Source organism: Phodopus roborovskii, unplaced genomic scaffold (genome assembly GCF_943737965.1).
Source record: "Phodopus roborovskii unplaced genomic scaffold, PHOROB, whole genome shotgun sequence".
Classification (NCBI taxonomy): domain Eukaryota; kingdom Metazoa; phylum Chordata; class Mammalia; order Rodentia; family Cricetidae; genus Phodopus; species Phodopus roborovskii.
In genome coordinates this window covers 10,760,923-10,783,890 of record NW_026126480.1, presented here as the reverse complement: position 1 = coordinate 10,783,890, position 22,968 = coordinate 10,760,923, and the positions used below count along the sequence as shown (strand labels likewise).

Genomic DNA, 22,968 nt, shown 5'->3' with positions numbered 1-22,968 from the left:
CAGTTTTTGTCATATTTTCAAGTCTTTTTCCATGGCTCCGTTCACTCTGCAACTCATCTCCCAGCATTTCAGGAGCCCTGAGCCTCCTTGAGCCCTCAGTTGTGCCCAACCGCATCAACTCTGCCTGGGCATCCCAAGGGACTTGAAGAGGCTTAAGTAATACAAAGGTGACATGCTGCCTGGCTATATATCTGAGTGAAGAATGTGACCCCATCACTGCTACTCTTGAAGACATATTTTTGAACTGTGAATGCCCTCATTTGATCTACGAGCCTACATGTTTTTAGTTCTTTTCACCACATAGTCCAGAAATACTTGTCATCATACATCCATAAAAGTGCTGGCTGCTGCCCTAAAGTGGGTGTTGGAATTTCCTATGGTCCTTCACTTTTGTGACTTTCCTCCCTGGAATGACCTTGGGCAGGGAGCTGTGAATCCAGGAAGCTGCTCAGCCCAGTCCCTTGTGCAGGGATTTGAAGTGCTGGCTGTATTTTGTTTTTAATTGTCAGCATTCTTTCCTGTTTGAAACTGATTCAGTGGAGATTTGCTGGGTTTTTTCTGTGTTCCCAGATCTATGCTAGCTTGTTAACATGATGTAGTAGACCAGGAATATCCAGTTTTACTTTCATACTCTAAAAACTAAAGTGCATGTTTCATAAAATTAAAGGGTCCCAAGAGCCAGTTAATATAAAGCAATATTTTACCAAGGTCAGAAGTGATTTAATATGAAAGATCATATTTTATCGTAACCATAACAGGCTTAACAAAATCTAGACAGACAAATTGCTAGTTTAGAAATGATCTAAACTTACTTTTTCCCAAAAAAAGAAAAAGAAAGCAGAACCCACAAGATTGCATATATGGCACCAGGCATGGTTTCACCGCTCCACGCTGTGGCTCTGCAGTAGTGATGAGAAGGCACTTTGTTTCCATTGTCACGGTGCTTACTTAGTCATCTGAATCCCAGGCATCACTGTTTATAGCAAGAAATTGCATCCCAGCCGGGGCAGCCCAGTTTCTCATACCTTTTCCTTGATGTAATTTGACCTAGTTTGGTTCCTTTCCTAGTGCCTACACTTTGTGAAGCCCTAATATAAATTATTGGCTCGTGTATCCCACGGCATCAGCTTCGCTCCTCGATGCACTGTCCCTGCAGTTCCTTCATTTTCATGTGGGGGGAGATTTATTCTTCCTTAGTGGGTCCTAATGTTTCTCCTTGTGCATGCATGTACACCCTTCTGTGTGTATGCTTGTGAATGTATGTAGTACACAGAAATAACCAGTGAGAAAGTCAGACATATTCTTGGTGAATTCCTCTGTGAACTTCCTGGGAAATATTTCAGCTGACAGGTATGGTTCTAAAATTGATGTGCTCACTTCGTAGTGTGGTTGTTTTTAAATCTGTTTTTGCTTATTCTTCTTAAGGATTCTGACTTAGCGGGACCCAGCGTCTGCTTCGTGTTCGCTGTGAAAGCTTGTTGACTGTTGCTAACCAAATGGCATTCCAAAAACCAACATGGGCAGTGAAGATGCTGTCATAGATAATAGACATGATGGCTGTGTGTCAGACATGGTCCTTCAGTCCTTGTAGGTGGAATTTCCCCGCTTTACAGATGAGCCCCTTAAAGCTCAGAAAAGTGAAACAACTTTTGCAGAGCCATGAAGTTAAATGAGGCTAGGACACTTTCTCAAAGTTTTTTTCCTGTTATTATTTTATTTGATCTAACAACATTCATGAAGATTGGCAGGGGGAATCTTCCTGTTTTCCCGTTTCAGAGTTAGGAGATGTGGCAACTTCCTTGGCCACTATAGTAGACCTGTTCTATTTCAGTCTGGGGACATTTGTATGCCTCTTTTTGTTTGTTTGTTTGTTTGTTTGTTTGTTTGTTTAATCTGTTATACTGGTTGTTTGTTCAATGATCCTTTTGAACATAAAACTCAAGTCCTTAAGTTCTAGAAGTATCCTTGAATTATTTCTTTAGTGCTCAGCTCCCTGGATGGATCCTCTAATCTTACCTCTTTCCTACTTTCCATCCCACGAGCTCTTGTTTTACCTCCTGATTCATGCCCTTGTGGTTTTCACTTCTGCTTTCCTGTTTTTAAATTCTAAGGACTTTTTCTCTCTAACTAATATCCTGTTGGTCCATGTGTATAATACTTATATTTCCTCTTACCTGTGTTAGCATACTAAAGATTGTTCGAATTATCCTTGTTTTGTAGGGGGTTGTTTTGAAGACAAGGTTTCTCTGTGTAGTCCCAGCTGTCCTGGAACTTGGCTCTGTAGACCAGGTTGGCTTCAGACTCACAGAGATCCTCCTTCCTCTGAGCTCTGGAATTAAAGGCATGGGCCACCACCACCACCCGGCTAAGGCCCCAGGCCTTTTTGCTGTTATTGTGGTTTGTTTTGGTTTTGGTTTTAGTCTTGGTCTTTGTATGTCATTTGTGTAGGAAGTGCTGAGTGCATAGATGGGTTTCTCAATTGCAAGGTTAGCTACAGGGTGATTTAGCTGGGTTCTTTAGTTAAAAGAACAACTAATGCCTTTCTGCATAGGTCTTTGCTCTTAGCTCATCAGGGTCCTCCTAACATCCTATCATCCTGTACAGCACATGCCATTGCTTGTGCAGTGGGAGTGGAGTGGGAGAGAAGACTGGAACCTCAGCACTTGGTGTGCAAGTCTCTCTGGTTTTGGTTCTAATCCAGGACCTTTGTCTTCAGTGGTACCTGGCTGGTGTTTCCCACACAGAGAAGAAAATACTAATGTGTCAATACAAGAGACTGAGCACAGATTTGGGGTTATAACTGTATGGGTTTTAGCCAGCTTTCTGTAATGAATCCCATTGAGCATCCATTTCAAGAAGTGCCTAGAAAGATGGAGAAGGGAGGGAGCAAGGGAAGAGAAACAGGGAGAGTTCAGTGGGTAAAGTGTTTGTTATGCGAGCATGAGACCCAGAGTTTGGATCCCCAGAATCCACATAGAAATCTGGCACAGGAGCATGAGTGTGTAAGTCCAGTGCTGGGGGAGAAGACAGAGGCAGTTCTGGGTCATTGGCCAGCAAGTCCAGCCTCGTCATTTGTTCCAGGCAGTGAGAGACCCTGTCTCAAAAACAGTGAGTAAGATGGTGACAAAGGAAGACAATCAGTATTGACTTTTGCCCTCTGCTTGCACGTGTATATATGCATGACCATATACACATACACACAAATGAGTGATCCCATGAAGAACCTAGGCCACTAATTCCCAAACCTTTGGGATTCTTGAGTAGCTCAGATTGCCTCTCTGCTTGGCTTCAAATTCAGTGTTTTCAAATCTGTTAAGTTAGTTCCTGCTTGCCCATCAATCTACCTTTTAGCGTGCAATGTGCTTTTTTGTTTGAGTGATTTTGTTGTTGTTGTTGTTTTTTGAGACAGGGTTTCTCTGTCACACTGACTGTCCTAGAATTTGCTTTGAGGCTGGCCTCAAAGTCACAGAGATCTGCCTGCCTCTACTTCCCAAGTGCTGGGATTGAAGCTGGGTCCACCATGGCCCACAACAATTTCTAAAATAGAAGTCAACCGTCTGGATAGGTTTTAAATAGCAATTGCAAAAATAAATCTAAAAAAGTTAAAAGACTAAAAATTAGGTAATTAGAGCCCCAGGCCTGTGGAACAAATACCAAATGGTGTGATGTCTGTGTGACAATGCAAGGGGAGGAAATAAGAAAACCAAACCCAAATACATCCCCAGGAGCCTTTGGGCTGACAGGTGCATAGTTGGAAGAGAGAGAATGGAGCAGGATCATGAGTTATAGATGAGTTGTCAGAGCTGGCTGTGGTGGCAGAGAAACCTAAGCTACTCAGAGTCTGTAGCAGGAAGAGTGAAAGTTCAAAGCCAAGCAAGGTAGCTTAGTGACACTGTCTCAAGAGAGAACAAACCAGAAAAATGGTCCAGGAAGGTGGCTTGACAGTAGAAAGTTCTAGAGTCAATTCTCAGTGCTACTTGAGAAGAGGAGAGGGGTGTGTGTGTGTGTGTGTGTGTGTGTGTGTGTGTGTGTATGTGTGTGTGTGTGTGGTGGTGGTGGTTTTTCAAAGACTTCAGTGTATAGACTCAAGAAACTCAGCAAATCCCAGGCTGAATATATACAATACACTACACGTGTCTTTTGAATAATGGAAATGTGAAATACTAAAAGCTTCTCTAAATATGCATAGAAAAAAAAAAATATGCCATCACTAACACTCATTTGGGTGCCAGGAGGCTGCAGGAGTCGACGTCTTCAGGCAGCCATCTTAGCCCAGATGTCCCCCACGAGTTCTGATGTAAAGTTATAAGAAATTACAGTGAATTTAAATTTTTCTTTGTTTTAACCAAATTACTAAATCCAGCCTTATAACGTTGTGTCCAGTGGCAGAAAGAGATCCAAGCACACTTGCGAGTGAATGCCCAAGTTCCCTGCATCGGAGAGCGCCCTAACTGCTGGCTCTGTGTGGGCACTAGACTGTAGAGATCCCCAAGTAACTGTCTTTGTACTTCCTCCTAAAACCCTGACTGATGAGGAGCTTGCCACCCTCTAAGCTGGTCTCTACAGGAAATGAAGCGAAAGTGCCCTTCATATTGAACTATATTTAGTGATGGTTTAGTCCCTAGTGGTTTGCGCGCTGTGAAGACTATCTAGAATGGGGACACATGACAATGTTAGACATTCACAGCTTGAAGTGGGTAGGCCAGGGTTTGAATATCTTCTTGGCTACTTATTAGGCATCATATACCTCTTCAGTCTTCAGTACTGTCGTCTCTAAGGCAAACATAAGAAACTGTGATGGTTTCCTACAGTAAATTAGATACAGAATGAAAGGACATGGCAAAGAGCTAGGCATGTGGAAACGGATTGTTAAATCATATGGGTCATTCCCACCGGTTCAGGCAGGGAAACCATCTCAGTGTGTAAGGTCTGAACTGCGATCTAAAAAAAATGCCTAAGATTTTGTAGATCACCCAGTGTCTTAGTCAGTTTGAGCTGTCTTGAGGAAAACGTCATAGCCTGGAGTAGTTTAACCACCATCCTCAATCATGATGTGGAGGCTGGGTGTCAGGTGAGGGCCCTTCTGGTTTGCAGGTGGCCCTCTTACTGTGTTTGAGCTGCAGAGAGGAGAGTGAAAGGAAACATTCTCTCCTGTCTTCCACCCAGAGGGCCCCCACACTCACCATCTTCCTCCTCTAAGCCAGACAGCATGTAGAGTATTGAGAGGACGTCAAGGAGCTCCCACACAGCAGCCAGGGTTGGAAGGAACTAGGAGGCTGTGTCAGGCGAAGGATTGGCATGGTGTGAGCATAACTGTAGAGTCAAAGGCAGGGCTTACCCCATGACTGGCAGTGCTGCTCAGGAAGTGACAGGCACCGAGGCTGGGAAAGTGCTGGCACCAGGCAGCCATTTTCACAGACAAAACACAGAGCCGCTGGGGAATCAGGAACCCCTTCTCTGTCGACCTTTACTTCACCGTGGCTTCATGAAAGCTTACTCTGCTACAGAATAAAACTGTAATGGAAGTTATTGATAAGCTCTGAAATATATGTTAAATCTATCATTATTCTACTTAATTTAAAACATAAGGAAAGAATATGTCCAAGGGAAGGAGATAGCCATCTTCATATTTGGAAGGTTGTCCAAGAGGAGTGAAACTAAACCTGGCTGAAGCTCTGGGTTAATATTTAGAAATCAGAAAGGGAAAATGTTTAGCTCACTAGAGAAGTAATATTTTTAACAGGTAGAACTGCCTGGCAGTGGGCTGGGATGCCTGGGATGAATTAAGTCTCTGCGTTACTTGCTGCATGCACGCTAACACTAGATGACTGGACAGAGTCGTAGGAAATAAGTCTGTTCTGCAGAGCCATACAACCAAAGAGCCAAAGAGGACTAGGCTTCCTTCAAGGGAGCTGAGCTTCACCGGGCTCCTTTTGTCCTGGCACCAAACTCTGCTCATGAGACACTGTTGCACAGGCTTATTTCCAGGCAGGCCCTTCTGAGTCCATTGTGGGCCTCCAGGGCCTCTCCCGTCCTGTTGAGCACACCAGAACTGTCTCCATCTGAAGGAAGCCTTAGCAGCTGCCTTCAGGGGCATTGGAATGAAGCCCATGATACCTCCAGGCAGGGTAGGCCAGGGTCTTACACACACACACACACACACACACACACACACACACACACACACACACACACGCACGCACGCACGCGCACTCTCTCTCTCTCTCTCTCTCCCTCCCTCCCTCCCTCTCTCCTTCCCTCCCTCCCTCCCTCCCAGTTCTGCCCCTGGGCAGCCATAGAACTGTACCTTTTTCTCTTTGAACAGAAATCTGCCACCTCCCTCCACTAGAGAATTGTTTCCTGAAGTCCACAAGAGCCAGAGCATGATGGAGGGAGAGGGGGCGTGGGAATTTCTGTTCATGTTTCTACCCCATTTCTTTTCTGCTCTTGTATACAATTGATCATCCTTCTTTGAAGCTGTTTTATTTACTCGCACACCCATCACTGTCATCTGACATGCCAGCTCCTTCTTTGGGGCCCTGGGAATTTGGAGCCCTGCAGTGTAAGTCCCTCCTCCACACCAGCTTCCCTGCTTCTCTCCTCCCGGGCATGCATGCATCAAGGCTTGCAAGCCAGCCCCTGTCTGTCTCTGAGCAAACTCCAAATTTCAGGGCTTAGCCTGCAGGCTGCCTGGCCCTCAGACTTCTCTGTGCTTGAGTACTGTCCTCCATTGTGATATTTTTAATATACCATGTTTCTGATGGTTAAGTAATGTTTCCTTTCTATTATGATTCATTTCAAAGCCTTTTCTGGTGAATCTTTGTAACAGAGCCCACGGCCTGTGACAAAAAGGTGTTCAATATCTGCTGACTGAGTACGTAGGTCTAGCTGCCTCTCATCTCTGCACCTCTACAAGGCAGAAGGGTAGACAGCGTCACTAGCAAAGCTGGTTGGATGGGTAGTTCAAATTCCTTTTGATACTCATTAAATGGATATGTTGCAGCTGGTAAACTTAGGTCCTGAATAGTTAAGTCTGTTTTTAACTCCTGTAATGTTTGTTCTCTCCTAACAACCCTGCCAGCATCATCCCCCTTGTTTTTCTATCCATTTTCCAATGCCTTCACTTCAGTCGCCCACGGGCAGGTCTCGACTTTTTAAACACTCTTTATCTGATTAAGATAAACATAGAATCTTAGGAAAAGAAGTTAGAAAGAAAAATTGATGATGAGCGAGGCAGAAAAATATAGTGTTGACGGTTAGTTTTGGGGACTGTAGTCATGTTCTTAGGGCTAGCTATTGAGGGAAGGGAAGAAAATTAACTTGCCACTCATGGACTATGTTACAGGTTTTGCCTACAGCATCTCTAGCCCCACTGTGACTGTGCCGAGCAGGTGTTGCTCTGTGCATTCTGTGGGAGAGGAAGGGGAGACTAGGGCAGGGGAGAGGGCATCATGCAGGGTCACATAAGTAGTAACTAGCAAGGCAAAACAACCCGAGAATTCCAACTTCAGGGCTCTTTGGATTTTTAAGTCACCTGTGCCATTTCGGCTGAATTGGCTTTTAATTATATTATTGTTGAGTCATAGATTTGGAGAGTTAACTAGGAAATTAATGTCAAAGTGGTAATTTGAAGGTAGAAGATCACATTATTTAGTAACCTTGGCATAGTCCTTGAAACCACTTATAGACTCAATTAGCAGCTTTGTATCATAGTTTTTCCAAAAGTTAATAGTACCAGAGAGTGATATTTAAAAAGAAAATTAAGCTCTCACCTACCAGCCCATTTCAGTGAAATTTTAACACATCAAAGCTAGTCTGCTAATTTCTTCACACCCCATCAGCTTATCTAGATTTGTCTGTGCCTGCTTAAGCCATCCACATGACAGAAGCTTTATTTATTAAGAAAAAGTTTGAAGCCCTGCTTTTTTGTATGAAATTAAGCAAAAATAGTCCTTTGCCTAGTAGCCTAGACACATAGCTCACATTTGCCATGGCACTTCTTGCCTCCAGCTGTCAAATTCCTGTGATTTGCTGCTTGAAGTTCAGTTTTACTGACGGTCAGGTAATAGCTCGGTCCTGTGCCTCACAAAAAAACTTTTCCCACAAGGATCTCCTCACAACAGGGAGAGAGGAAAGTGCATTTCCCTCCTGTACTTGACAACTCGATTTCCCCAAAATGCATAAACTATCCTGCATGGGCCACAGGATGTCTAGCAGTAAGTGCATTTATACCTTTATTACTCCCCACCCCATGCCCCTGTGAGAGAGAGAGAGAAAGTGTGTGTGTGTGTGTGTGTGTGTGTGTGTGTGTGTGTGTGTGTGTGCGCGCGCGCACATGGGCGTGCACACATTCAGGTACACTGAGCTGTCTTACATTTTTCAATGAGTTTTCATTTGATTTGTTTGAATTTTTAGATTTGCATTTATGTGTCTGTAAAAAAAATATTGCTTTGTCTGTATTCTAGTTTTTATTTCTCCTAACTTTGTCCTAGTTAGTATGGACTGCTTATAGTGAGTATCTCTGTCTTATTTACATTGGTGTTTTGTTTTTTTCTTTTTTTTTTTTTTTTTTTTTTTTTTTTTTCTGGTTTTTTGAAGCAGTCTTGTGTAACTCAGGCTGACCTCAAATTTACTGTGTAGCCAAGGATGCCACTGAATTCTGATCCTCCTGCTTTACCTCCCAGTGTTGTGATATCTGAACTGCTCAAAACATTTTAAAGAGTGTATGTGTTGTGCCTCTGCAGTATGAGAACTGGATTCTGTACCATGTGTTGCTGCCACAGACCTGTCCTGTTCATGTGTTGTGAGTGACCCAGTTTGCATCCTCTGAACTCTTGGACATCTGAATTCAGTTCTTACCCTAATGAAACTATCAAGAGATTTTAGGAAACCACAATCAATGAAGAATAAAAAGTCTGACTCCCCAAATGGCGTGAAGTGGGATATTCTCTAGTGCTTCTAGCCCTTTTCACTGGACACTTAAAATAGGGTTTGACCACAACCCAGTGTGCTTCTCCAGGGCTACCCACTGGGTTCCTGGCGCAGAGGTGTAGAGATGTCTAGAGTCTCACAGATGTTCTCACCTGGCCATCCTGCATCTGAATGTTATCTGTCACCAGCTGCTCAGGCCTGGCCTCATGTTGGATGGAGGGACAGATGGAATCTCACCTGCCTGTATTATATCTCACATGTAGGTCAGAAGTCTGGTTCAGCTGGCTTGTCTGTTCAGGGTCTCTCAGGACCAAAATCAGGTGTTGGGCCAGCTCTTACCCGAATGCTCGTGGGAATTATCCATTTGTGACTTGTTTAAATTGTTGGCAGAGTTCATCTCCCTTCAGCTAGAGGTCTAAGGTTACCATTTTCTTGCTGGCTGTCATCCAGAAGGCCACCTTTTCTCTCATGTGACTCCTCATCTTCTAGACAGAAATGTCCCAGCAAGACCTCTCACTTCAAATTTCTCCTACTTTCTATTTTGCTGCCCCCTAAGGGGGGAAATGCCTCTGAAGGTTTGTGGTTAGATTAGGCCCAATGATAGCTCCACTTGCTGTAAACATAAGACAACAAAGGTGATAGAACCATTTTAAACTTATACCTGCTATCATCCACTTCAAACTGAAATAAAGAAGGAAGTTATATTCCCCTTATAGATTCACTTGTCACTCTTTAATGGGTAATCTCTTTCCAAAGAGTATTTATGGCTGTCATTTTGTGATCCCTTTTCAGACCTTGCATACATTGTGTTCAACACTGCTCGGCTCTCATGGGTGTGTCCCCCACTGATCCTGAGTGGTACCCTCTGTTAGTGGGGGAACCTTTAAGGAGAATGGAGTCTGTGGGACATCACTGAGTTCTTGAAAGAGACGATAGGACTCTGATGTCTTCCTCTTCCTGTCTCCCTGACTGATGAGATGATGAGTTGGTGCCATACTTCTTCCATAATGTGTTTACCTTACCAGAGGCCCAGAGCAGGGGAACCACTTGATCACAGACCAGAACCTCCAAAACCATGAGCCAAAACAGTTCTTTTCTCTTCATATGTTAATTGCCTCTGGAATTTCATTATAGTGAAAGGAAGTTGGCTAATACAAATATATGTCCAATGAGTTGTTTTTGCTTAATGAGTTGTTAGATCAAACAATGACTCAGATTATTCAAAAACAAATCAGGAGAGCAATGACAATGTTCTTTGCTGGTTTGAGGTGTTTTTGAAGCTCTGTTTATTTATGATCAACCAAAGACTAAACAGTGGGCACGTGTGAAGTCAGTGAACTTCCGAAAAACAACTTGAAATGCTTAAAGTAGCTATATTATAATAAAGCTAACCTTTTTAGAGGAAAAAAAATAGTGAAAGAAAATAGCATTCCAGAGAGCCCTATTCCCTCAAATGCACTTGATTACCAAATTCTAAAAGAAAAAGAACTGGAGAAAGTTTGAAAATGTTAAAGAACAATAAAGATGTTATAGAAATTAATAATGTAAAATGCTGGAAGACTAAATATATGTTTAACTTAACAGCTGCATAGAAATATAATTTGGAAATCAGGAGAAAGAATATGTTTCTTTGATGAGAACTGGTGGTCTCCTCTCTGAGTGCTGCTATTAAATGAGGAAAAGCAAAGACAATCTGTACTCACCAGCACATAAATATTTAAACTGTGTGCTGTGGTCCAGCCCTCAGAGCTGAATTCAAATGCCAGAATCCCATATTTGCTTCTGGGGACATGGCGGGTAATGCCCTTAACTTTTTCAGCTTTCTTGCACATAAATCTGAGTTCACACCATGTATCTTAATTATTTCCAAATTCTGCTATTACATATGTATAGATGCACACACATATCTCTGCTTTCATCACCACACCCAGACTGTTCAATAATTAATGATCACATATGGTATTTGTGGCTACTGTATTGTTTAGAAAGTGCTGAGTGGGCCTCTGTTCCTATTGTTATCTACAATAATAGATTTTTAAGATTAATTTGTATATGAGCATGTGTGTGCATGAGATGCTAGAGATTAGTGTCTGGTGTCTTCTTTCCTCTCCTCTAATTTTTTAAACAGTCTCTCCCAGGCCTGAAGCTGGCCAATTCAGTTAGGCTGGCCAACCAGCAAGCCCCAGGAATCTACCTGCCTCTGCTTCCCCAGTCCTGGAAATGCATGTGCCTCCCACCGTGCCTGGGCCTTTATGTGGGTGCTGCTGAGATCAAGTCCTTAAACTTGTGCAGCAGGCACTACCAGCTGGGCTGTCTCCCTGAGCCCATTTTTTCTTCTAGTGAAACTGAAATAAAGTCATCTGGTCTCTGATTTGGGGTCAGGGTCTTGCTGTCCTGGGGCTATTGTCAGTCCTTACTGAAGCTTCCCGATTGGGGGTGGGGGGGGTAAAGATCCGAGCCACTACTCCCTCCTGAGTTGTCTGAATGCTTCTGAAGGAATCCCTGAATTTATGGGAATATTTTCATTTTTGTTTTGCACACATTCTATCTTTCTCCTTGTAGTCCCCCAGGAAGTATAGGATAGTGTTATTGAGATCATCAGGATCTGTTGTAGCTAGATTAAATAGAAGCGGTGTTAAACAGAGGACTACTAACTGGAAGGTATTAAGTTTAACAAATGGATCATAGGTATTCAGCAGCAGCAGCAGCTCACAGAAATGCAGGTGAGCCAGAGGAAACAACAATGGCAAGCAAGCATTAAAAAAAAAAAAAAAAAAGCAGGGACACAGCTGCACAGGCACCAAGGGGAGGGGGGGGGGTATTTAGTGCTACGGACTGAGTCTAGGACCTAGTCTATGCTCAGGACCCTTCACTGAGCTTCTCCGGGCCCCAGAATCGCTAAAAGTCTTCACACTGACAATGCCAAATGCTGACAGTGAGCAAAGCCACCCAAACACTCATGCTCTGATGCAAAGAATGTAAAATCATTGACCTCATTGAAAAACTTCAGTATCTTTAAAATGAAATTAACCATCTATCAGCTATTGAAGCAGCAATTCCACTCCCAGATACTGTTGTTATAAGGAAAACAAAACTGCAAATCCAACCAAAAACTGTATCCAAGTATTTACTTAATATGCAAAACAGAGAGACAACGAAATAGTCATCAGCTGGTATAGAGAAACAGTTGGGGGTATAGCCATACAGTGGTTTACTACTCAGCAGCCCAAAGCATAAACTCTTCCTATGTGCAACAACCTGTGCAGATCTCGGCCATGAATGAGAGGAGGCAAACACTAAATGCTTCATTTATTAGTATTATTCCTTATGACTGTTCTGCAACATCCTGGAAAATGGTCTTTGTTATACTCTAACACAATTTTGGTGTAATATACAGTTCCAAAAGCTATCAGATTGCATTGACAAGAGGCAGAATGCTGAGTTGGATCTGACTGGGTCAGAGGTCAATGTAGAACAGGTCATAAGTAAAATTGGGGTGTGCCGGTCTGTCAGCCCAGGGACGGCAGTGAAGGTTGGGCCCGCTGGACAGCATGGGCATCTACACCAGCGGATTCTACAGTTCTGTTTACCTTTAGCACATGCCTTCCTTTGAAGGTGATTAATTGAAACTGTTTGCAGCTGCTTCCACATTGTGCGCTTTGCTTTCCAAAGGATATAATTCCTGATCCTCATGAGTTGGCTCACGAGAGCTGCCAGTGATGGAGATACAGGCTGATTGCAGGGTCGAAGTGCTCTGTTCTGGGACTCTGTCCTCTAGGCATGACACGGCTGTAATCATCTTACGATCAGAGCAGCTCAGATTACCCACAGAGACAAGATAGGGTCCATTAAGATCCCTCAGAGGTGGGGATCATAAGCCTATGAGGTTGCACAGGTCTAGGTCACCAGTGGCACTTGAGGTCCACCCCTCTCTGAGGATGGATAAGCCATTAATGGTCACTAGACAGGACATAATTTTCTTGGATGATGGAAACACCTGTGAGTTGCCATGCTTCTGTAGGTAACCCTAGCCCATGCTCTTGTACATAACCCCAATTGAATTCACTGTTTCACCGAGCTGGGTGGGTAGAGCAGCTTCATTGTAAGATTCTGATAGAGAGGATGTTTGTAATAATGACGGATTTTCTAAGGATAAGCTTGACTCAGATACAGCCTGTGCTTCATGAATATAAGGAAGCATCTTGGTGCTAAGAAAAGAGCTCGTAGTTAGAACCAGAGGTTTGGACTCAGCCTGCTCAGGGCTCTGCTGGGACCCCTTCTCCCTCAGCGGGAGAAAAGCAGGTGGGAAGGTGTCTTCAGAGCCATTTGGCTCTCATATTAATCCATGTTCTGAGGGCAGTTGATAGTGTGTGTGCCTTAGAGAGTGTCTGGAGCTTTGTAGAACTGTTCGCCTGGATGCTGAGGCTTCAGAACTCAGGGTGGCAGGCCTGGCCATGTCCAGTGTTTACATTACAGCCCATCTATCCTGGAAAAGACTGGCATGTGTTTACAAATGGGCTTGGGAAAGTATTTAGGTTGTTCTTGCAACTACAGGCTCACAATCAAGTTTTTATGTTTTTCCTTGGAGATGTATGTTGCCAAGGCTCACTCTAAGAAACAGTGTGATTGCTCATGCTAAAAACTCTCAAATTAGCCTTTCCACATCTTTGAATGAGTTGTAGTTTATTCTAGAAAGGCAGGTTTGGACATGGTAGTGCCCTTTTTTTAAAGCTCATAATCTAGCTCTTTTCAAGTCATCCTGAGTTGAAATATTAGGAACCAATCCTGCAGAGATTTTTAACTACATAAGCCAGAACTCTAAAGTTAAGTCTTTGATGCAAATGTACATTTTTAATTTCTTGCTTTTCAGTTCCTACAGACCAGTTCTCTTTGTAGTCAAATTCATTGTAATCCCATCACGAAAGTGTTGATCTTTTAGTAACCTATATTGAAGCCACATATTAATCCACATTCCCTCACAGTAACAGACGGTTTGTATCAAGCATCTCATGCAGCTCAGCTCAAACTCCATATGGAACTAATAAGCCACGCAATAAGTGGCCTTGTATGGATGAGTGTACTTTGAGGTGTGTGTGTGAGTGTGTGTGTGTGTGTGTGTGTGTGTGTGTGTGTATGCACAAGTTGTCTACAGTGAGTTTCTCTTCTGCCAAAACCTAAATGACAAAATGATTCCTAACCCCCCAGAGTCTTTCTTGACCTAGAAAAATTGTGCTTAAAAATGAAAACTCAAATTGGGTACTTGGATATGGAAACCAACTTCTTTGCTCAGTAGGACACTCACTGAGCAACAGCTATCTGAAGTTCACTCCTCCATCTCTGGAGTTGCAGAGGGGGTAACTGCTGATGTGACTTCAATCGACATGTGCGTAAACCAGTTCACTCCAGGTCCATATGAGCTCAAACATCCAGGTCAACCTGTCTCACATGGTAAAACTCACAGCAACTGGATAGGCCTCAAGATGAGATGGCATTCTGTTTTTTATACAAAAAAAGATGTGGAAGAAGAAAATGGTTCCCGGAATTTGGCATGACTTTAGTTGGTGTTGTGCTCTGAACATACTCTGCTCCATTTGTCTTTCTGTTTGTTTCAGTAACTATAAAGCCAGCTCCTCCAGGCTATTTGAGGAAAGGGTGTTTCTCTTGCTCCTAGACAATGCTATACTTAATTATTCCAGGGAAACCACAGCATCACTTGTCTACTTCCCGTCTAATTTATTATCTGCAAGCACTTTTTTATCCCTGTTACCTACCATTGAATTGCAGAAAAAAATTAATTGCTTCCATGAAGTCCTAGACCAATCAAAGGAAATTGAACTTCAGACTAATTGAAACCAAAATTTCACTTACTGCCCAGCCTCTGGGTGGTGGTACAGGAAGAAGCTGTTACAAAAGGTGTTTACTTCTGAGCCTAATTTGAGGCAGTTAGACCCAAAGCAGTGTTTTCTTTGCCTGGGTCCCTTGTCCTTACTCTCCCCAGTGGGAAGAGAGGTAGAAGTAACTGGGCTCAGGCAGTGTGGCAGTTAGTGATGGTTGGCTTGGATGGAGCTGAGGCAAGGTCCCGCAGAGAAACGGGAGTGCAGCTCTTTTGCTGCCTTGAACTTCTGATCCTCCTGCCTCTGCCCCTCTAGTGCTCACCCTCTGAAAGGCAGAGCTGGCTTAGGAGCTTCCATCCTCTGTAAATAAGACTCTGTATTAGTCAGGGTTCTCTTGATAGACAGACAGACAGACAGACAGACAGACAGATTTTATATATATATATATCACTAGAGTGGCTTATAGGCTGTGGTCCAGCTAATCCAGCAATGATTCCCTCCTAACAGAAAGTCTAAGAACCCAATAGTTAATTGTTGTTTGGTCCAAGAGAGTGTATGTCTCAGCTAGTCTTCAGTATATATGAGGATCCAGAAGAAGTAGGCTCTCATACCAGAGAAGAAATGATCTTACCAGAGAGTGAGATGTGGCCCAGATTTAAAGTGGATCTCCCTGCCTCAAATGATGCAAACAGGAAAAACCCTCACAGGTGTACCCAGCAGCTCAGGTTTTAGTTAATACTAGATGAAGTCAAGTTGACAACCAAGAATCGCTGTCACACTCATCAGTCTCCGCTGCAGGCCAGAAGGCCATGCTAGTGGCTCCAAAGACAGCTCACCCACTGGGCGTTATGTTACACTGGATGAGTGAACCCAGTCCTTTCTCCTCTGTGCCTTTCTTTTCTTATTTTGCCTTTTTCTTTTCTTTTCTGTTTTTGACAGTACCTTACCAGGGAAACTTGTTAAAGAGTATGAAATTTTAAAAGCTTGAAAATATTTGACTAACTCAACCCAGGAAGAAATTTGCACAGGGCCACACAGCCAAGTTGGATCTGTCACCACCCACATCATGTGTTAGTCTTTCCCTCTCCCTGTTATTATTTTGAAGCCATTAACATGTGTGTTTCTATCACTGTCCCTCCAGAGTCAACATTAGCATTTAAAAGACTTGAGCATTATACTTAAGATTTTGCCCTTTGATGGGAAGTAACTCATTTCTTCCTTTGCTGATTCCCTTCTAATTAGTTAAGTAACAACCCATTAATGAGCAAGTTTTCAAGCCCAGCCTATTGGCAGCTGCTGTGGGGATCAAACAGAAAGAATATGAATGCGTATTAACAATAGTAAGACTGTTAGCTGAGTACTTGCCTGAGCCACACACTGGTTTTGGCCACACTGTCTGTTTTGAGGCAACATACATAAGGAAAATGAAACTCCAGTATGGGCTGACTCACCACACTTCAGAAAATACATTGCTCTGGGAAGAAATGGGCTTGTATTTAATATGGTATGTTTAATCAGATGGAAAAGACTTAAGGTTTCATCACAGTTCAAGAGAGTATGCATTGACAGGTACATTTAAAATTCAGCAAGCAGAAGAAAAAGGCAGCTTTTAGATTTCAAACAAGCAACCAAAAGGGAACAGTCCATACCTGGGTCAGCGCTGAGACATAGTAAGTTTAGCATCAAATATTGGCTTAAGAAAAAGTGGGAAGCTGAAATCAGGTGTGCTGTAATCAAATGTATGGGAGGTGGAAGCAGGAAATTTCAAGATTAAGGGCCAGCCTTAGCTACATAGCAAGTTTCAAGCCAATCTGGGCTACATGAGACCTTGTTTCAAAAAAAAAAAAAAATAGTGACTAAATATATTGAAGACAGTGTGAGGAAAGCATGCATGAGCAAATAGAGTCACATTCCCAAGTGGCGCACAGCGGCTGGGTCCCACGGAAGGGACATGGTAAAAGCTGCCAGAGGTGGGGTGGCAGGAAATGCTAGAGCGTTTAAAAAGGTGAAGATGAGCAAGAAGCAGCTGGAAGCAGATGCTCCTGAAAAGCAGGCATTGCTGTTCTTCCACTACAGACCTGTGGGACTTCAGTCTTCTTAGATAAAACCTGTAGTTTATTAAACACTGATTTATGTAGAAATATATATGATAGGAACTTTTTGTTTCCTGAGACAGGGCCTCATGTACCCCAGGCTAACCCTAAACTCTGTATACAACCCAAGATAACCCTCAACTTCTAGTCCTCCTACTTCAACCTCCTGAGTGCTGGGATCACAGGCCTTTGCCTCCATGCCCAGTTTATGTAGTGCAGGGAATCGAACCTAAGGTTTTGTGTGTGCAAAGAGAGCACTCAACCATGTGCACCACATGCCAGCCCCAGGATACCAGCATTTCTCCTTTCGTTCTCTCTACTGAAAACTGAAGACTGTGGTGGGAAGAATGCAGAGGTGTCGTCAAGAGGCTGCTGAGAGGCCATGTTGCCTTCGTGAGGCTCCATCTTTTCATTTACAGCGGCTCTAAAGACAGTCCAGTGTTCTCCCTGAACTCAGAATCCTGAAATTCCATGCTAGCTCTCACAGTAGTGCAGTGTGACAAACAGTTAAGGCCCCAGTGGAGGCTTACTTTCTCTCTCTCTCTCTCTCTCTCTCTCTCTCTCTCTCTCTCTCTCTCTCTCTCTCACTCACTCATTGAACTCAGACTTAAGAGATTTTCATTGTGGTCTCTGACTGTGGTCTCTGCAAACAACTCAGCACCACCTTCCATTGTGAAGCCTGAGCAGGCAGTTGACTTTGTGCTGGCCCAGAGACACGGTTCCCTGCTATTCCACATGGGTGTGTGTGTGCATGCATATATATATTTTTTTTTAATATTTTTCAGTATGAGTCACAGGTGAAATTTTCATGCCATGTGTAAACAATTTCACTTTTTATTGAAACGATGAATTCAGGAATGTCATATTGGGATATCAGCTATTTTGCTTTTATCAATGTATGGAAAAATGCTTTTATATTAATATAAGGAATGATGTCATTTAATATGGAGTAGATCTTATAATTCAAGGCTAGCAAATCTCAGGAGGGGATTGGGGTCACCAAGCTAGGTTTGAAAGGGAAAGGATATTTTCCTGTGGCCTCTCAAGTGCTGTTACCAATTTTCTCTTCAGTCGTCAGAGGGCTGGACTACAATGGCTTGTGGAAAGCAGGTCCAGACTAGTTTTGTCTGCACTGATGAACCTGTGGCCCTGAGGAAGTTGCCATTGACTTAAATAATAGCCAAGATACCTTCTTGTTCCAACACAGTTTATTTGTGCCTCCTTACTTGATGTATGTATTCATTCAGAACATTCTAGAAGCTCACTTGAGTTTTGGAATTCTCCCCAATCATCCCACTTCCAGAGAGTCTCTTTATTAAGTGTCACTCAGAAAAATCAACTGAGTACCAGATGCTTCTGTATTAATTAATCTTTTTTGGTAACAGAGTTTTACTTAACTCTTAAATTAGCTTTACTTTTCTTTATTTATGTGCTGCTAAGGATAAAACCTCAAGAGATCCCCACACATTCACACACAAAACACGGTGAATGTTGTAAAGAAGTCTAGAGTATAGACCCTGTCAAAACTGACATAAATAAACGTAATTTAATTTTTTTTTTTTTTTTGAGGGGCTGGAGAGAGAGCTCAGTGCTGAGGAGTATGAAATGCTCTTGTAGAGGCCAGGGTTCAATTCTCACCACCCACCCATAACTCAGCTCCAGAGAGCCCAAAGGCCTCTCACAGCTTTCTCTGACACACACTTTTGCTGCAAACACACACAAAGACACACCACATATACACAAAGTCAAAAGTAAAGGGTGTGGAGACATGGTGGTTCACAACCTCCTGGAACTCCAGTTCCAAAAGATCCTACACTCCCTTCTGGCCTCTGTGGGCCCTAGGCCACCTGTGGCGTACATACATACATACAGGCATAAAATAGAAATCAGTGAATCTTTTCTATCTTAAATGAAACTACTCCTGTGAGGTATGTCTGTGGTGTTAGGAAAACTTATAAAGGTATAGGAATGCAAAAGACCAGATCAAGATCCATGGTTGACCACATGGTTTTCAAGTTGAAGGTGTACGGTAATGGTACATGAAGAGCCATTAAATGCTATCTCTTGTACAGTTAGTATGGCTGTCAGACACTTAAATGTTTGCTCGTTAAGGGGTTCATCTTTCTGAACATAGCCTAGAATCTGCCAAAAACATCTTAAAACTCTGTTCTCCTGTTGCAGCTGAGATACCAACATGGCCTGGGGACTCCAGACTTGAGGCAAACCCTTCCTAACCTGAAAAACTTCATGGAGCATGGACTCATGGTCAGGTGGTGAGTATCTTTACATCTGTGCCCACCTCTGGGATGTGGGTGAGGCACCTGGAAAGCTTGCCAGGCATCCACATGGCTCTGTGCCCACCTGCTGGGCTTTCTTCTGCAGTGAGACATCTGGAGAAAAGAATAGGCAGTGTCTCAACTTGTCACTAAGCTCCACTCTGGCTAAGGCAGTGGAGCACCCTCTGGGGGAGAGGCAAGTCAGGGGAGTCAGCTGGGAAGAATGGGGCCTTCAAATGAGCATCAGGACCAGCAGCTAGAATTAGAATCTGAGCGCAAGGATGCTACTAAAATGTGCCTTTTGTCACCCACCGTGTGCTGTCCCATGAAGGCAGGCTGTCGCTTAAAGTACTCATGTATGTGACTTGAGTAAATGGAAACAGTGGGCTCATGCCATGTAGGGATCCTGAAGTTGGTATCCTGGAGCAGCGGATGGTAACTCACCAAATCCTGTACGAGGGACTGGAGTCCTGAGGCAATGATGGCTGGCACTGGCTGCTCTCTTGGAAGAAACTCTGGCTTCTGAGCCCAGATGTTCTTGTATAATGTGTGGATTTAAAGTCCGGCCTCTGAAACTTGATTTCCTCCTTTTTAATCATTGCCCGCTCATCTCAACCGTTTGCTGGGAGGATGAACTAGGATGAGAATGGACAAAGTACAGTACCGGCCTCAGTCTCTCTGCGCCATGAAGATGGGTCTTGAGGATAATGAGAACATCACGTCTCTGGCTGATTTCTGCCCTTTGTCCTTGTCCCATGTGACCCTCAGAATAACAGGTTTTAGACGTCATTCTTTACAAAGACACCATCTTAGCCAAGTGTTAGCTGTCGAAAGAACTCTACTCAGAATATCAAAATAGATCAAAACTTGATACTGGCTTCATTGCCCAAATCAGGGACAGAATCAAGGTTTAATGCAAAATAATAACAGTGCCTGTGATAACAAACGTGGCTGCAGATGTCTGTGTCCCTGTCTCTGTAACTGAGCCAGCTACAGAGTGTAGTGCTCTATTCCACCTTCAAGGTGTATAAGCCAGGTGATGCCTAACACAAGTGCTGGTCACCTGAGATAGCAGAGAAAGAGGCAGCCACAGCCCTACCTGAGACTTCGCCAGAAGAGTCAACGCCATCCTAAGTACAGACTGGACAAATCTTATTACTTACTGCAGGAACTGTTCCCTGCTGATGGATAGCACCACCTCCCCTGGGTACTCAGCCGTCTGTTTCCACGCTGCCTGTTCTGCCTCACTGTTTTACTTCTCTCCAGGGGCTCATACCTTCTTCTTAATTATTATAAGATGTAATTGCTGTGTGTCTGGTTGTGGCTTGAGGATGCACAATAAATGGCATCCCGCTTGTCCCTTGACATTTGGAACCATTTGAGAGAGAGAATACTAGAGACAGACTAATGCAATCAAAATGTCAGTTTTATTACTGATAAAGCCTCTTGGAAAAAGTGGCTTTAGATCTGTAATAAAAAGGGTTTGCAGAGACATCATTCAAAATTAAACTTACCCTGAGCATTAGATCTGAAGAGCCACAGCTCCCCTACAGAGGAAGCTGGCCCTTAGCACACTGGAGACCCAGCCCACTCCCTGGCAGGACCATGGAATACTGAGCCAAGATTACGTAGATTCTGCCCCTAAATCACCCACAGAAAAGTTCTCTATGAGAAAGTATGAGTGAGGGGCCAGAGAGCCCCATGCAGCTCCCAAGCAAATATTCAGCCTGTCATGAAGTTCCCACTCGAGTGGGCCTATAAAATTCCAGGCCTAACTCAGAATCTTGACTGAGAATTTTGTTTTAGTCATTTGGTTGCTTAATGATATTGAGCCTTATTACTTGTAAAGATGGTATCTCACACTGGGCATGAAGGCACATGCCTTCACACCTGTAACCCCAGCTCTTGAAAGATGGAGGCAGATCAGGGGTTCAAGGTCATCCTCAGTGAGTTTGAGATATTTTGTTACTTTCTTCTCATCCATCTCTCTATCCTTCCTTTTTGTTTGTTTGTTTTGTTTTGTGTTTTTTTTTTTTTAAACAGAGTCTCGAGTATCCCAGGTAGCTCTGGCTGGCCTGTAACTAACTGTCTCAAATGGGTGATTACCAAGTGTGGTGGCACATGCCAGTAATCTCCACGCTAGGGAGTAAAAGTAGAGAATCCCATGTTCAAGGTCTTCCTCAGCTGAATGGTGAGGCCAGTCTTGTCTAGCCACAGGAGATCTTGTCAAAAAAAAAAAAAAAGAAGAAGAAGAAAAATAAAAGAAAACTACTCCTTGTCTGATTTTGGTTGTCACATCCAAATGTGATGAGGTCATAACAACCTCACAGAATAAAATGGCAACCTTTCTTTCCCTCCCTCTTTCTTTGGAGAGCAGTTCATGTGGGGTAGGGCTCATCCATGTCTTAACGGTCTGACAGAAATAAGCAAAAGCCCGGTGGGTTTTGTTCATTGAGGAGTACTGGTTTGACATCTCTAATGATTACAGGACTAATTGTGTTCTGCCATATTTGTGTCCAGTTCCTCATTAAACTCACTCTGATCTCTCTGTTCTATCAATGCGCCAACGTTCCTTGTATCCAGCTGGGTGCCTGCCAAGCTCTGTGCCAAACCCAAAGGTCACTGTCCTGTGTGTGTTACCTGTTCAGCACGTTTGCAGACTCCGACATTGCTCTCGTCTCCTGCCTTCCTGGGAGGAGTGCAGTTCCCTCTGTCTGCTCTCAGCTGTTCTGGCTCCTCTGCCTGGCCATTAAGTACTGGGGCTCTCCATCTTAGGGGCTCACAGTCTTCCCTCTCCTCTTATTCACATCCAACCCCACTGTTTAAAAAAAAAAAAAAAAAAAAAAAAATTCACTCCCAGGTGTGGAGGTGCATACCTTAAATCTCAATACTCAGAAGGTAGAAGTGAGAAGATCAGGAGTTCAGGGTCTTCCCAAGCTACATGGTGAGGTCAGAGGCCAGCCTGGGCTAGGGGAGACCTGCCTTTAAAAACATACAGAGATACACGAGACCATGCCTGCAAAACAGATCCACCTGCCTCTGCCTCCCCAGTGCTAGGATTAAAGGTGTACATAACCACTACCCAGCTTGAGAGCTCATACTTTTTTTTTTAATTTTTATTTAATTTTATATAACAGTCCAATTAAATGAAAACAAACATTTATACACAATATTTGGGAATTTGGGCGTCATTCTTTCCAAACTACTTCCTGCTGGTAAGGGGCGCTGTCTTGGGGGATTCGAAGAAGATTCAGATATCCTGGCTGTAGTCTGTAGGGCTGTTTTGTCCAGCTGTTTTGAATGTAGGATCGAGAGCTCATACTTTTTAAGGAAAAGAATACAAAATTAGAAATAAAAAGCTGGAAGAAATCTTTATCATAAGACACAAATCACAATCCCAGCACAGAGGGAGCAGATCACTGAGTTTAGAGCTAGCCTGGTCAACAGAGAAACCCAGTCTCAAAAAACAGAGAAGAGGGGGAGGGAGGAGAAAGAGCAGCAAATTGTGGATATCAGGACCTTTGGGGATACCTGCAAATCATCTACCCAAAATATTTATGCCAGTGCCTTCTGCTGCTCGGCCACCCTTCCCCATCTGCAACACCCTTTTCAGTGACTAAATTGTAAGGCACAGAGAATTAAATGACCGTGAGTGCTGTTGACCCATGAACCTATAGCAATAAAAGAGAGTCAAAGTCTCCTGGCAGCGGCATAGCAAACCTTTTAAGCCCTAAGTGTAACATTTACATAGTGCCCATATGTACCAGCCATGCCAACACATTAACACAAATGCCTGATAATGGCCACTTTCTGGTTCCCTGATGAAAAATGGGC

The 22,968-nt window shown here is 43.4% G+C and overlaps 1 protein-coding gene across 2 annotated transcripts in view; it reads left to right on the top strand.

Annotated features, from left to right (window-relative positions):
- Positions 1-22,968, top strand: part of Uvrag (UV radiation resistance associated) — a 238,294-nt gene that overhangs the window by 197,138 nt on the left and 18,188 nt on the right. For both annotated transcript variants that reach the window (XM_051192314.1, XM_051192313.1), the window contains one exon: positions 19,040-19,131. In XM_051192314.1, the coding sequence (XP_051048271.1) occupies positions 19,040-19,131 (92 nt within the window). The remainder of the gene's footprint in view (positions 1-19,039; positions 19,132-22,968) is intronic.